This window comes from Accipiter gentilis, chromosome 26 (assembly GCF_929443795.1).
Source record: "Accipiter gentilis chromosome 26, bAccGen1.1, whole genome shotgun sequence".
Taxonomy (NCBI): Eukaryota; Metazoa; Chordata; class Aves; order Accipitriformes; family Accipitridae; genus Astur; species Astur gentilis.
Genome location: NC_064905.1, coordinates 10,957,242 through 10,972,581, shown reverse-complemented (window position 1 = coordinate 10,972,581; position 15,340 = coordinate 10,957,242). Strand labels below are relative to the sequence as shown.

Below are 15,340 nucleotides of genomic sequence, written 5' to 3'. Positions count from 1 at the left end.
GGACCACGTCTTCAAGGGTAGCTCAGTTCCCACGCTGACCAGAGAGCCATGGAACCTCGCAGCTGCAGGCACATCCCCTCATTCATTAGCGTCTCTTCAAAACTCACACAGCTGGGCATAAGCAGCAGGTACTTTCCCTGCCTTATATGCATTCTGGAGGATATGTCCCTTTCTTTAGTCTTGCTTCCCTGGCCTGACACCACCCCGAAGGGTGCTGCTGCCATGGCACCAATATTATTCCTGAGCATCTCCTGACAGGCCCACCAGCCCCAGCTAGTGCTGCTCTGCCTTCCCGAGGCAGAAGCTGATTTCTGGGTCTCCCAGACACATTTGCTTTCAATTCTATAGGCACAGATCCCAGTAAATGTTGGATTAAATAACTGCAAGCTGGTAATTTACCATAATTTTTACTATTATGGGAGAATGTTTAAATCCCAGATGCTTTGTTTTGGTCTCCATGGAAATTGATAAAAGGGGTCACCTTTTGATTGCAGAATCCAGATGCTGAGGGGAATGGTTTTGCCTCATTAGTTGGGGAAGTGATGGGGGCTGGGTTATTTGTCTGCTTTTCTTTTTGTATGTGTCTGTCAGTGAAATCCATAATGAAAATGTGAATCTGCACAGACCAGGCTGTCATCTGACAGCAGGAAATGAAAAACAGGAAGAAGAGGTGTCACAGGAATGGAAATTATGGTAATTAAAACACAAAAAAATAACAGTAAAAAGTATCCGGGCATTACAAACACCAGGCTGGTTTACCGATGTCTCTTCTCTAAAGACTGTTGTGACTGGAAACTGAAAGAGTAGAGAAATATCTAATGCTGCTGTTAACCATTAACTATTTTGCTCCTAGTCTTGACTGCAACCTGCATGGGGAGCCCGTGTTTTTAAGAGTTAATCCTCATTCAACGCCCACCCAAGCCAATGGAAAGGCTCTATGGGCGTCCAGGGGTGCAGATGACTATCAACTGTGTTTGCAATGGCAATAGCAACCAGGCAACCGAAGCAGGGAGCTCCACGGCTCTGGGTATTGCACCAGTCATGTGGGAAAGAGTCTGGTCCTGCAGAGCTCAAGATCTAAATAGGCAAGAGGGGATAAGTAGGATAATAAAAGGCCAGCAGAGGAGACATCCCAGGGGTAGCAAACAGCATCTAAGTGTATACCCTGGTTAGGCAGAGGTCAGCTAAACATCAGGAAATTATGACTATCCTACGCTAGGATAAACTGCCTCTCTAGACAGGCTGTTTTTCTACCAAGATTACAAAAATACTTTGGAGTAGCTCAGCTGGAACATCTGCACTTGGTCAGACAAATCCTGGCCACTCTCCGCAGTCTTTTCAATGGCCCTGCATTAGTACAGTAGTAGGGACCTGGCTCTATGGCAGAAGTGTATTTTGCCCCTTGTGCCAGCTTCCCGGGGCAGGGAATACAGCAGTACCCTGCTTTGGGGAACCACACATTCCCGTTTGCATCCCTGCACATGCCTGACTGCTGCGCAAGCCTGGCAAGAGCATCAGCTGCTGCTTCTTGCAAGAAACCTGTGCAAAAATTGTAGAACCAGAAAGCAATTGCACAACAAGCACCAGTCTTGCAAAGGCAGATTTTTGGGAAGGTTCTGTGGTTTTTTAAAGGGAATATTTGTCATCTTTGAAAACTCTTTTCAGATGTTTCTTTTTAAAAAACAAGTAAGTCACATCTCCTTTGCCACATTTTTCCCCTTCCCCTTTCTAATGCTAAGTGGAGTGCACTGACCCACAGACTGTTCCACTTTCTCCTACACGCCTTCATTTGGAGAAGTTTTGTGATTTTTTTTTTTTTTTTAAACAACGAAGGAGGGGGAGGGGAAAAAAGAGAACACTCTCTGCATCATCTAGACAAGTGCATTCAGGGACAAAGCAAACGAAGAGGAAATTAAATTTTTCAGTTTTCTTTTATCATCAAAACCAAAGCAAAATGAATGCATCAATCCAAAATTAAGTTTGCTATGTTTCAGAGATCCCCCTATGCAAGTGTAATCAGAATGACATTTTTTTTGAGAAAAAGATGGTTTTGATGGGATCTGACTCTTTGATCCCCAAATTGTGGCTAACCAGAGTTAAAAGGCACTTCCAGCTCTCCATCCTGTGGCTGTAGTTGAGTACTTCACGCTGGTCCTTGTACAAACTCGGGATGGTTTTGGTAAACAACTTGAGAATCTCACTTGGCAATCAAACCCTCGTGTCGCATGGACATCCCACGCCCCGCGGGAAGCCGGGCACAGGGTGATTTTTGGCAGGACAGGTGGAGGAGGGGAGCCCTTGCTTGCCCTCCCACGCTGCCGCCTGCATCCCAGCCTCTGATGCATCCCAGGTGTGCCTGGCAGCGAGCCGTGGGATAACGGCGCAAGAAATGACACCGTGTTTGCCAGTGGCTGGGGGGCTGGGGGGCTCCGAGCAGCCCGGTCAGCCGCGGTGGCTCCAGGACGGCACCTGTTGCTGCTGAGGCTGTGCTCGGCAGGGGCTCGGTGCTATTTTTAAAGCATGCTTGAGGGCAGGAAGGATTAGCACGCCCCAAATGCGGAAGAGCCTGGCTTGTTATGAACAGAGAGGGCTCAGATTTGCTAAGCAACGAGGTCTGCCCCGGCTGGGGGCAGGAAGGGCTAACCTGGACCTCCTTGGGCATGGAGAGAGCAGGTCCAAAGCAAGACGCTCAGAACTCACCACTGACAGCAATGGTGATAATAATGGCAAGTTTGCAGCAATCCTGGGATGGCTGAAATGTGCCAGCCAGAGGCTGAAGCATCTCTACCCACACGATGCTAAGTGTCCTGCATCTATACTAGGCTGGGATACAATAGAGAGACACAGCCCCTAGATGGGGACTTGAAGGAGGGAAGCAGGAGGAAGAGATGCTTTTTCTAAGATCAGAGAGGTTGACTGAAAAGGGACAGTCATTGCACAGATCAGAATAACCAACAGTGGAACTTCACAGGAGAGGATTTTCTTGTCGCTAGGAGCCAGATCATGTGGTGGCACCCATGGATGCCAGAGGAGCTCCAAAGCTGACACCCTTAATAAACATACACTGGCAGGGCAAGTCCCTGGAAAGCTTTCAAAGAGTGTTGTTTTCATCCTGCTCCGAACAAACATACTGCTTCTTCTGCCACCTGGAGCCCTGACTCTGCCTGCAGACTCCCCTCTCTTTTTGGGTCCTGCAGGGAGAGGGGACCATTAGTCTGCAAGATGCTCTTGCCAAGTCCTGAAGCCTCATCAGTGCTTCTTTCCATGTGGATGGGGCAACCTCCACCTCTTAGCCCCCACAGCAGCTGAGGTGTGTTTCTCCCAGCCAAAAGGATTGCTCAGAAAGTGATGGACAAAACATGGCACCAGTGGGATGAACAAAGGCAGTGGGGTTGGGCAAAGGAGATAAAGCAGGCACGGGGAGGCTGAAAGCAAAGCAGCTCTCCTGAGGCAGTTGCCCTGAAACCTCGGTGGAAGCCCATGGTTATGGTTTTACCCTCATTTTCTTCCTCTTTGTAATTGATTCACAAGACATACTTGTGTAATAGATGCACACCCAGAAAAGATAGTGGCCAACACTCCTGCTACCCCTGAGCCCCGTAGCTCTGAAGCAATGCAGTGCTGGCAAGGTGATAGAAGTAGCCAGGTTTATCTCCAAGATGCTGCTGCAAATCTGTCATGGGAAAGATTTCAGCAGATGCAGAGCTGGGGACTCACAACTGCCACACTTCAACTTCAGCACTTGGAGAAATCCAGGATACTTCTCAGGAACAAGAGAACAAGCCTGTCCCCAGAATAGAAATGAACACCCATTTCATTAGCTAAGACTTCCCTGTGCTTATTTAAGCATTGATTCCTGTGGTGGTTGCATGCTGTATAGCGCTGATTAACAATTACAGAATGTACCAGAGCACCATCACCACAGCACAGCTGGGAACTGCAGAGCCAACCAGGGTGATGCCATGTCAACTTGGTGGCTGCGTCTCCAAGGTTACTTTTAATAGGAAACCACTTGCTGGATAACTTTGAAGGAAGAAAACATGTTTTTAAAGCGTGGTTTTTTTCTTCGCCGTGAATTCCCCTTAGCTCAGCACTCTATAGCTGTCTGATGGAGCAACTGCCTGAGCAGTACCTCCCTTTCTAAGACTGTTTTGTCTTCCTGCTCTTCTCCTTCTAGGGAGGGATGTTTTTGCTCAAAGCCCATCCACACCTCCATTTCTTTGCCACAGGCTGCAGAAGGAGCCTTCCAGCTCAGCACTGGAAATCTTGTAGATGGCTGGTGAGAAGAAACAGAGTTTCGGTCTATCTGTGGGCACGTCTTCCAGGACATTTCTTGTCCCCTCCTGCCCATCCAATGACGGCTTAGGCGCTCCTGGTCCCAAGCTCCACACATTTGTCCTAAAAGCTGAAGAGGACCCATTTGGGGTTGATTTGTCCTGTCCATTGAGAGGTTGAGCTTCCAGATTCAGCCAGACGAGGGTACCAGAGCGCAATGCAAGGGGGGCTTTCTTCCACCAGCATGGCCTTACTGCAGCCTTCCCACCTTCCCATGGCCAGGGAAACAGCTTGTGTGTGCAGCCTAATGGCTCCCCTGAATGAACTGGGATCAGCTTAAAATACAACGTGGTGCTCTGTGTTTGAATCCTGCGCTATTATTAACTTGGCTGAGGAACAGGAAAACCTTGTGCATTTGGCCAGGGCTTGCTTGCTTTGTGTATTCCTCATCTTCCTCTGGGACATCAGGTGCCACTATCAGGGACAGGATATTGGCCTCAATGCAAAGGTAGTGTCAAGTTCTCCTCTCCTACAAGCCATCCCTGTCCAAAGAGGAGGCTCCATGCAGTATCACAGCAGCACCGGAGTGGTTTCCTCCATCGGGCACAGATTCAGACTGTAGGAGCCTGTATCTACAGAGGTTTGGGTGCTTGAAGGTCCCAGCAGCTCACTGAATCCTCCTGGCCTGCCTACAACACTGCTGCTGGCTATGCTAATACTGCACAGGGAATGTCAGCATTTCCAGAAAGTCCAATAAAATAATGGCCTCATCACTATTCATTCCTTTGGTGCAGACTCTCTTGTGCCCACATGAATCCTAATGCGCTGATAGGGTATTAATGTGGGTGCCCTGGGTGTCCCTGAGGAACTGGCACTGATGTGGAGCGTTAATAGCCCATCTTCATTTCCGCTGAGAAGTTGTTACGTGTGATGTGCACTGACTTTAACCCACTCTGAGCAAGCTCGTCTTCCAGGCTGGAGATTCCTTCTGCTGGTGGTAGAGGCTGGCTGCAGCGGGGCAGAGCGTGGCAGTCCCACGGGGAGCCTGGCACGGAGGGGACCGTGGGCATGCCAGCACTGCTCACTCCTGGAGCAGCTGATGCCTGGTGGAGAGTCCTGAATGTGGGGTTTGTACAGCCCCCTGTACACATCCAACAACATTTCCACATCCCTTCTAGCTTCCCCAGCACTAATCCCCTTCAAATCAACCCATGGTGCCTTTACATGCAGTCAGGCAAAGATTTGCTATCCCACCTGCCCAGGCGGGCAGTGCTCTGCAAAGCAGCACTGAATATGGTCAACAGTGCGGAACCCCATCCGCAGGCAGAGGACGGGAGGTTCATCTCCTGGTTGCCCAGCTCATGCCTTGTTTACGGTCTGAAACCCAGAGTCTGGTGCTCTGCTACAGCCCGACATGCTGAGCTTCCTCCCTCTGATCTGGGCAGGCAGCTGCAATGTGAAAATGAGGTAGTTTTAATTAACCTGAAAAAAAAGACAGACAGTATCTCTGGGGAAGAAGAGAAAAAAGAGAATTTACACTCTTGGTTACAGAACTGCTCCTACCAGCTGAGGGATATCAGTGACAGCAGGGAGATGGGAAAAAAGACTTGAGAAGAAAGACTTCCAGAGAGACCTGGACTTGGAGATGAAACATTGAATAGAGTATACTTTTTACGTAAAACGCCTGCCACTGCAGGAACCCAGGCTGTTAATTGGATTGACAATCCCTTTGATCTTAGATATATGTCTCCTGGCTGATTCATGCTGAGACATCCTTCTGACCTTTTGAATATTCAGCTTTTTGGGGAGAAGCAAACAAGGAGCAACTTTCTTTTAACAGACTGAGCAATAAAGCAGTCACTGTAGCAGTCCTCCTCATTTTCTTCAGCAGGATGTGTCAATATCTGACTAATGAATGTAGTCGATAGCTTAGTAATTTAACCTGCCAAGAGCGTGACCCTACCAAAGAAAGACAGTCTCCCATGAACAGCAGTGCCAAGCAGGCAAAGGGAGCAGGACCAGGCCTGATGGGACAAGTGGCAGCTGTTGTTCCAGGTCTTCATCAAAGGCAACTCCATAAAGTGGGTGTTGAGATTAGCTCAACTCAAAGCTGGGGACTGTCCACAGCAGCAAGGTGAGTTACAAGGTGAGAAGGCAAACACGGCAGCATCAGCCCAGACCCGTGGTGCCTCCTGTGGGCACAGAGCACAGATGGAGCCCCGGGAGCGTGGCTGCCATTTCCAGCCCTCTCCCCCAGACAGGGAGGTTGGTGGCAAACCCATGGCACCTCAAGGGAAAAGGGTCTTATCTTCACTAGCAGCCCTGCTGTATAGCCCCTATGTAGACAGGCCTCTCAGCGGCACTGTCACGTTGTCCCTTGACATGCATTTACAGCATGAAGCATCCCCTCATGTCTCTAGGGGGGGACCAGGGAGCTGGCAGACTTGCTTGTCCTCTTGGCATGTGACAAAGGTTTGTTTGTCATGGCAGCTCCTAACGAGCTCCATTAATGTTCCCCTGGGAGAGGGGGAGACTAAAGTCTTTGGGAGATAAATAGAGCTTCTGCAGGCTGAAGGGATTTCTTTTTGCAGCAGCAATTTATCCTTCATGGCTCTTCTCAGTATTTACTGACTGGTTTGTCTTCTTCTGAAACAGAAAAACTCTGATGTGGGGACTTCTGCGGGAGCTCTGTGGGCTGGAAAAGTTCCCCTTTCAGGGACACTGTACCCATATGTATATATGTGCCTGATTATTGGGGTGGTGTTTCTTGATAAGCCACATCCAAACTGGATCTCACCTCTCATTTATTCAGGTGCAAATCTAACATGACTCCAGCCCCTGCAGGGCTCAGACACAGCCAGGCCCTCTGGAGTTATTAAAGCTCCACTTTTTCCTGGAAACCTCCCCTGCTCAGACTCCCCCACAACCTCACATAACCCAATCCCAGCTCCCAGGAACCCTTCTTGGGGTGGTATTATTAGAGGGGAGAAAAAGGAGCCTGACTCACCAGGTCCTGCACCTGCGGCTGAATTTCCCTCCAGACTCGCTAGCAGGGAATGCAGGTTCACGTCAGGGCTGTTTTTCCATCCCCTTTTCAGGGTTAATCTCTCCAGGGCAGCGCCTGCTGGAGGAGGCTCCCCGATTCTGTCCTGCAACGGGCAGATGTCTGTCTGATGACAGAAGTGCCCTTCATGCCTGCCTGTAACCTTCATCTGCTGCAACCTGGTACCTCCTGTGCCTAGGGCAGGTAGCAGGGGGTTACAGCCCCGAAAGGAACGGCAGCAGCATGGGCAGAGGTGCTCAGTCCTCCCCACCCACCCACAGCTCGGGTGGTACACACAAAGGGACAGGAGACCCGACAAAGAGCCCTGCTGCTTCTGCCAGAAACAGATGGACAAAGCTCAAGCTTCACCCATATGGATCTGCCTTTTTTCTTCCATTTCCCTGCACCCTCAATAGCTTGAAAGCCAAAGCAAGGAAAAACAACAGGAGCTCCAAGTAGAAAATTTCCTTCTAGCCCTGGATGCAGAGGGTTGAGATGTATCTGTATTCCCTGCTCAAGTGCAGGGATAAATTTCAGTGGAAGATATATTTCTGCCTTTTAGTGATTAGTGCAGCCTTCAGCAACATAAAATGCTTCTGCTGGTGCAACGGAATTTATAAGCAAGACGATCATTTACTTCATTAGGAACTGAACCACAGTCTTTAAACCCTCCCCATAATTAAATTAAATCGATGTAAGTGGTCATTCCCAGGGGCTTCCCAAGGGCTCCTCTACAGCAGCTGGGTTGTAGACAGACATCTCCAGGTAGAAATCTCAGAAGGACCTCATTTCTGAAGCAACACCAGCCATAAATATACCCCAGTGATTAGGTGGCATATGAAACCCAGGAGAAGTGTCAGAGGAGAGCCAGCACCCCCTGCCTGGCTATGTAATGCAGTTTGCAGTATAGAGCAAGCACCCTGACCACAGGGCTCAGCCTTGGTCCTGCTTGCAGCCAGCTGGTTAAAGAGCAGCTCCCCAAGAGCACAGGGACACTACCAACACAGGAGGAATGCGTGGGTCACCAGGAATGCCTAGCAGAGAGGCAGACATGAGGAGCATGACAAAACATAGAGAAGAACAAACTTCCTCAGCTATACCCCTACAGCTCAGGTCATCTAGCAGCTCCTCAGCCACACCATATTAAAAGCAAACCGAGGCTTTATACCTGGGCAGCTGATGCTGCCTTCTCCTCATTCCTGCCAGCAGCCACTCATGCACAGATGAGTCTTTAAATTCTCCACAGCTGGCCTTAATCTGCAGTTCTAAGTTTTGTGGGTGTGCTGTGGAGGAGATAGGAGCTGGTGCTCTGTTTTCTGAAGTAGCTCTTCAGGTGAGTAAAAGAGAAGTGCTAATGGGAGAGGTCTTAAACCCAGCTCAGAGGCAAAGGCTTGAGGAAGGAAGGAAGGAAGGAAGGAAGGAAGGAAGGAAGGAAGGAAGGAAGGAAGGAAGGAAGGAAGGAAGGAAGGAAGGAAGGAAGGAAGGAAGGAAGGAAGGAAGGAAGGAAGGAAGGAAGGAAGGAAGGAAGGAAGGAAGGAAGGAAGGAAGGAAGGAAGGAAGGAAGGAAGGGATGGGATGGGATGGGATGGGATGGGATGGGATGGGATGGGATGGGATGGGATGGATGATGCAGGTATAGGGGGAAGGGAGGGTTTGCCTTTGCTTCTTGCATGTCTGGAGTAGGGGATGTTATGGGAACATACCTGCTACTGGTGTCTGTGGAGTTCATGCTGGCAGTGATGGTTGTTCTGGCATTCCTTAGTCCTTCAGAGCAGGTGGGCTTGGAGAATGGGGAAGAAAGTAGGGTGGGAGAAACTGGAAGGATTTCCAAGTAGCTAACTCTCATATTAGCAGCGGTGAAGAAAAATGAGATTTTTTTTTTTTTTTTTTTTTTTTTTTCCTTCTCCCTAGGAATGTGATCATGAGCAGTGTGGTAGAGGGCTGTAGCCTCACAGTAAGGGGCCTCTTGTCAGGAGCTAAGAGTGGTTCTGGGTGTTTTCATTGCCTGCTCATCTCCAGATGCCTTTAGAGAGCTGAAAGCCAGGCTCAGCAACACCATGCTAGGTGGCTGGAGATGTGCTTCCTGGTAGGCAGGAGTCTATTGGAGCCCTCATCAATCAAGCCATCTCTGGGAGTAGCTTTATTACTGATTCATCATTGTGTGACTGGCTATGGTCTTGAGCTCCCTATCAAATCCACTAGTGGTTTTGAAAAATCCCACTCCTTGCCATACAAAGCTCCCTGGAGCATCTTCCCTGTATCTAGTCTGAGAGAAGAAGAAAAAACCTGAATTTTCAATTACAATGATGGAGGCTGAAAGCAAAAGGTAGCTAATATATCCAAACCCAGCTCATGGCATGGCTGTGACAGTACTCAGGATTAACTGGGCTGGTCAGGCATCTCCTAAATGAAACATTAATGCCTTCCTTTGCCCATTTCTTACTTTGCCCCAGTTTCTGTCCTTTTCACTTTTGGGTTTTAAGGCTAATAAGTGAAATGCATCTGGTGTCATGAGGGCCAGGAGGCGCCCTTGCTTCCATAACTTGTTGCTGGGGGAGCTGGCAGTGTGCTGGTGACTTCCCCTGTCCTGGAAAGCAGGATTTCTAAAGAGAAAATTTGAGTCTTTTGGGGAGATAATGGGACAAGAACAAAAAAAGAGTGTCTGATGTTAAATCATATTAATGGCCACATAATCTTGAAAAGTGTGTTCTTCGCTGCCTGATCCGCTCACCTGATGAGAAACTGTACGCCTACTTTACTTCACCAAGAGTTCACACAAATCACAGCAGGGTCTTTCTTCAGCTGGAAGTATTCCTCCTGCTTTTGCATACAGAGCACTTAACATGTTTGCCTTGAAGTCTCTGTTTTAAAACACACTCTGTCCCTCTGTTATGTGTTTTTCCCCATGTTATCCTGGATCAAGCAAAGCATGCTGCGTCTGCAGTGCTCTCAGTCACCACTGGCTCTGCATGGGCAGGCTGCGCCGGAGCCAAAGCCCGACTGCCCAGGTAGAGGTGCCTGTGGTCAGCTTAGCTCATGCTGCTCAAAACCAAAGGAATTGTAACCTATTAGGAAGACAAAAAGTGAGGTAGTTCCAGAAATGGCTCTCGTGGAAGAGTAAACCCAGTCATCACTGTCTTTATTCTGGTGCAATGGGTCAGAGCCTGGCTAGACCCCCCAGGGCATGAAGGCTTTGGAGTTTCAGCCTCTTGATGGGCTTGACATCAAGACCCGCATCTGAAACTCAAAGCATTGTGCTTTGGCAGGTCAGAACCCAGCTGCTTTGCCTGTTTGTATACGACTAGCACATGAGCTGTTTCACTGTGTCAAGGGAAGTCTCCATGTGTAGACACTGAACCCGTTCCCTTTCTCACCCTGGCTGGCTCTCCCCATGGGAGAAGATAACAGCTCAGCTTTGCAAGGCAGTCCAGGAGAAGCCCTAACCCTCCCCCTGTCCCTGGGGATGGGCAAAACTCGAGGTGTGTAGCTGGGTGCAAAACCTGCAGGTGGAAGTTGCACAGAGGATGCAAAAAATAAACCCCCGGGGTCCAGGCTGGAGCTGTGTGTGATGAGAGCTTAGAAAGCCACTTTCTTACCCACGCTTTCCACTAAACCCACAATTTTCTGTGTGCCCTGCTCCAGCAGACCTCATTTGACACGATGTAAGCTCAGTGCTAGAGGGGAGGGGGGCACCAGGCAGGAGGGCTCTGTTTCCTAAAATAGCCCTGACAGGTGCCCTTAATATCCTGGCATCAGTGTGACACCGCCGAGTGAGGGCCATTAGAGATCCCGAAATGGATTTCATCTCATTGAGTCTAACCAGATGTAACCCTGGACCTCTGGGTCACTTTTATTTGTCCGTCTTCTATCAGGCACAGAGACTTAAGAGCAGAAACATGCCCGTGCCCACGCGTACACAGCAATCATCTCGCTGCTAATGCACGTAGCTTTGGGCTGGGGCAAGCGTGCGGTGTGTCCCCATCCCAATGCAGGCACACCGCCAATCCCTCCTGATCGGGCAGCCCTAGGAAATGCAGGTCTCTGCTGCTGCCTGCGATGCAGCGATCTGGCTGAGCTGCAGTCTGTCTTCCTTCTGCTGCTTCTCGGAGCATTTCTGTGCTTTGTCAGGTCATGGCTTTTTTTCCTGAATCTTTGATTTCACATCTTCTTTTTAAACTGTCACTAACTAGTAGCAACTCAGCAATTTCACTTTGTGTTCTCTCCTTGTTTTTCCTTTCTCAACTTGTGTGGTTGAGCCCTCATGTGCTGTCTCACTTAAAGACAAGATGAGAAATAAATACAATGACAGCTCTCAGTAAAACTATGCCCCAGTTCACCTATAGCTATGGCCCCAGATATGCGCAGTGATTGTATCCTGCTGGTCCTACATGCAAATGTGTTCCTCCTTCAGATTTAAGTCTGGACATTTCCTACAGAGGCTGGGACTCCGTGATGGATGGACAAAGTTTGGATGGATGGACTCCTGATGAACTATTGGAAGGCAAAACTGCACAGTGCATTGCACTGGGGTTTTGGGGATTTCTTTCCAGCACTGCCAAGAGGATATTGTGAACATCAACTAAATCACCTCATTCTGCGTTTTGTCTTCTGACTCCTCTGTAAAGGCATGAAGTTCTCTCCAGGACAAGCACCAGATTTTGTAGCTGTTATTCTCCCTACCCGAGGGAGCCCTAGGGATGCCATCCGCAGATAGGTACTTTGCAATCATCTGCCTTTGCTGGGACCTGTTCTGTCCCCTGTTCTCCAGCCTGTGGCTTCTGGGCATGGTCAGCTCAGCCTGCTGGACCTGCAGGAGCTGCTCTGCTTGTGAAGGCTCTCGGGGAGAGGGGCCTAGAGATGACGGTGAGGCATGCAATATATCAGTTGTCTGATTAAGCAGGAGGATGCGAATCCTTCAGAGATGGAAGTTTTTATTAAAAGGCAAGAGGGTAATTCTTCATTTGCAAAATGACACAATGTTCCACGAGGAAAAAAAAAAAAAAAAAAGACCAGCCACGTAACTGAAAACCACCCACCCAACCTCAAAACGGTAAATCCAATCAAGCTTTCCTGTTAAATGCAGACATTGAAGAACATTGTATTTAATCATTAACAGTGCTGAATCGATATGAATAATCTGAAGCAACTCAGAGCAGCAGGGGCAGTTTATGTTTACAAAGAGATGAATATTGATGCAGCCATTGCAAGTGCAGCCCAAATGCTGTAGAGCCCACTCCCGCCATGGCCCATACATGGGGGAAGTGACAGAGGGCATAGGCCAATGGGGAAGGGTCCCCACAGCCTGCCAACTGAATGCAGGGAGAAAAAGTGCACCAAAAAATACGTAGGAGGCTGTTCTCTGCCAAACACAGACCCAGGTTGCGCTGTTGTGTAGGAGAGCCCAACACATAGGTTGTTTTCCGTTCCTCTACCCACTGCTACTCTAGCTGACAACAGGCATTACATCACACCACCATCCAGGACCAAATGATGCTTTCCCTATCACTCTGCAGGCTCAGCTCCCAAGATCAGGCAGTTACCCCATCTGGGCCTGCTGCCCACCCCGTGGTGGCAGGGAGATAACTCAAGGGGGACCTTGACCTGCTGACTTGTCCTGGCGGGACTGTGCAATGAGCAAGATAACAAGTTTACTCTCACAATAAGTTGCATTTGTAGGTTTAGAGTATCCCAACTGCCTTCAGCCCTATCTTTTCACTGACAAAAGGAAAGTCCCAGGGCATTAGAGTGATGCTATCTGCCTTGAATCATTTGGAAGAGAGCGGTGGTGGGTGGGTGTTGGTGAGTGAATCACAGAACTCATAATTGCACTCCCCGCTTAACAGGCAACAGCTTAAGTTTTTGTTTAGTTTTGTTTGCTGTCCTATTTTTCCTTTTCACCTGGACATTTGACAGCGGTTATTCATTAGAGCAGGTTTTACTTGGACATTTTGAGAGACCTGTTGCCTTTGGCTCTGGGGTGCCAATAATTTTTTAATGGAGTCTCATGAATTCATTTCCCCCAGATGGAAATGAACAGAAGAGCTCGAGGAGAGGGTATGATTTTCAGTTTCTGGGAGCGCTTTACAAACAGCTCAGATGATTAAAAAGGTGAGGGTGCTCTTTTAATAACAGGTTTTGTCAGGATTCAGCCAATTAATTTCAAAGAAAAATGAGCCATTTTGTTAGAGCAGCCACTTAAGCTTCCTTCTCTGTTCAAATTCTCTTTGGCTTCACCGTGCCTTACAGCTTCAGTGTCTAATTCAAAGGTGTTAATGGGGGGAGCAGAAGAGCCCTCCCATTCCCACATGGGCTTTGCAGGAGAACAGCTGTTGTTACTGCCATGCTGCAGCCTGCCAGCTCCTTCCCACAGGGCACCTTTTGTGAGTGTTTTTTGGAAATACACGTAAGTAGACAAAGAGATGCCTCAACAGAGGGCAGATGTGGGTGACCACCGAGATCAAGAGCTCACCTTGGTGGTACTGGAAGGAAAGCGTGGCTCAGCATTCTCCGGAGGCACCCAGCACCCAAGCCATGACCCCCATGGCAGACCACAACAGGTATCATTGCCATCTCTCCCTGGGCTGAGGAAGCATCGCCTGCCGTCCATGGGGAGGTGGTTGCACTGGTGGGAGAAGGTTCAGCTATGGGGTAACCAAAAGGGAGATAAAATGCACTGAAAATATGTAGGAGGCTGTTCTCTGCCCAACTGGCAGCGCTCCCTGCCTGCACCCCACAGATATGGGTATCAGCAGCCACGGCTGTGCCGGGTACCGTGTTTCTGAATGTGAGCAGTTCAGAGCTGCTGATGACTTCCAAGAGTTTTCCACCATTGTCCCAGATCCCTTTCCTCTCTAATACAGTGCATGGCTATGGCATTTCCCTACTGCCTCGCAGTACACAGGGACTGGAGCCAACAGTTTTCTGCCCTGATTTCTTTGATTTCCTTTTCTCTGCACAGTTCCTTCCCCTCAGCATTTCAGACTTGGGGAAAAAAAACAAAACAAAACAAAAAACATGTTGCCTGATGAAAAGAGTAAAATAAATAAATAAATAAATCTTACTCAACATCATTAACTTGGCTCAGCTTGGGCAATTTCATTCTCCCACACAGACATCTCCTAGCCAGCCACTGTCAGTGCTGAGAGTGAAGATGGATTTGTTAAAAAAAACCCCAACACCCAAACTCAGAAAATTTGTTGGTTTATTTCTGAGGATTGAAGTGGGCTCACTTTTTATACTGGTTTTCAAAATCTCCATCTAAATTTTTCCAAATACCTTAGCCCCCAGCGAATTAACCAGTATGTTACAATGCAAGTCAAGTTTGAGTTTAGCTAGCACTTCCTGGTGTTTCTGTTCCTGAAAAAAAGGTGTCAGAAATGAAAAAGAAAGTGCCTTTGGACAAATTGTTGCCATAAAAATGATTGGTGACTTGGAACTAGTGGTCTAATCATGTATCTTTTGTGAAAATAGAATATTTTGATGGCTTTTCTCCAATCTGAAATAGTTGAGCAGTGTTGATCTGGGAGGACAAAAAAATAACAAAAGTCTAAATGACAATTGGCAGCTATTTGAAATAAAATTTTTCTAGCTCTCTAATCTCACAATCTGCAATCATACAAGTAAGCTTCATTAACTGGGGGGAAAAGAAATAAAACGCACGACTTCAAAGAGAAAGTTAATAGAGTAATCAAAGTGTGTGCCTCTATACTGGCTTCTGGGTTTATAAAAGAAAAGAAGTGACAAAAGAAGAACATCTACAAAAACTGCATTTTGCTGATTGTCAAGGGAGGTGTTAAAGACTCACTTTACAGAAACAAAAGGAGGTCTATCAATTTAGCACACTAAAAAGAAGCTTATAGAGGTGGTTTCCATTGCCTGTAGTTAGATATTCTGCAACTTTTCCTTTCCTCTGCCTACCTTACTGCATGGATGCAATGTAGTCTCACATATCAGGGCATTTCCCCAGGTCCCCCCTATCTTCACAGCTTTTGGCATGTTTTCTCCTAGCCCTCTGTCCTCTGG

At 48.2% G+C, this 15,340-nt stretch overlaps 1 protein-coding gene across 1 annotated transcript in view; it reads left to right on the top strand.

Moving 5' to 3' along the window:
* The window catches only part of ADRB2 (adrenoceptor beta 2), a 51,632-nt gene extending 39,802 nt beyond the window's left edge, over positions 1-11,830 (top strand). Inside the window, exon 2 of the mRNA XM_049829981.1 lies at positions 11,755-11,830. Within this exon, the coding sequence (XP_049685938.1) occupies positions 11,755-11,771 (17 nt within the window). The 3' untranslated portion in view covers positions 11,772-11,830. The remainder of the gene's footprint in view (positions 1-11,754) is intronic.
* Positions 11,831-15,340: the final 3,510 nt, after the last annotated feature.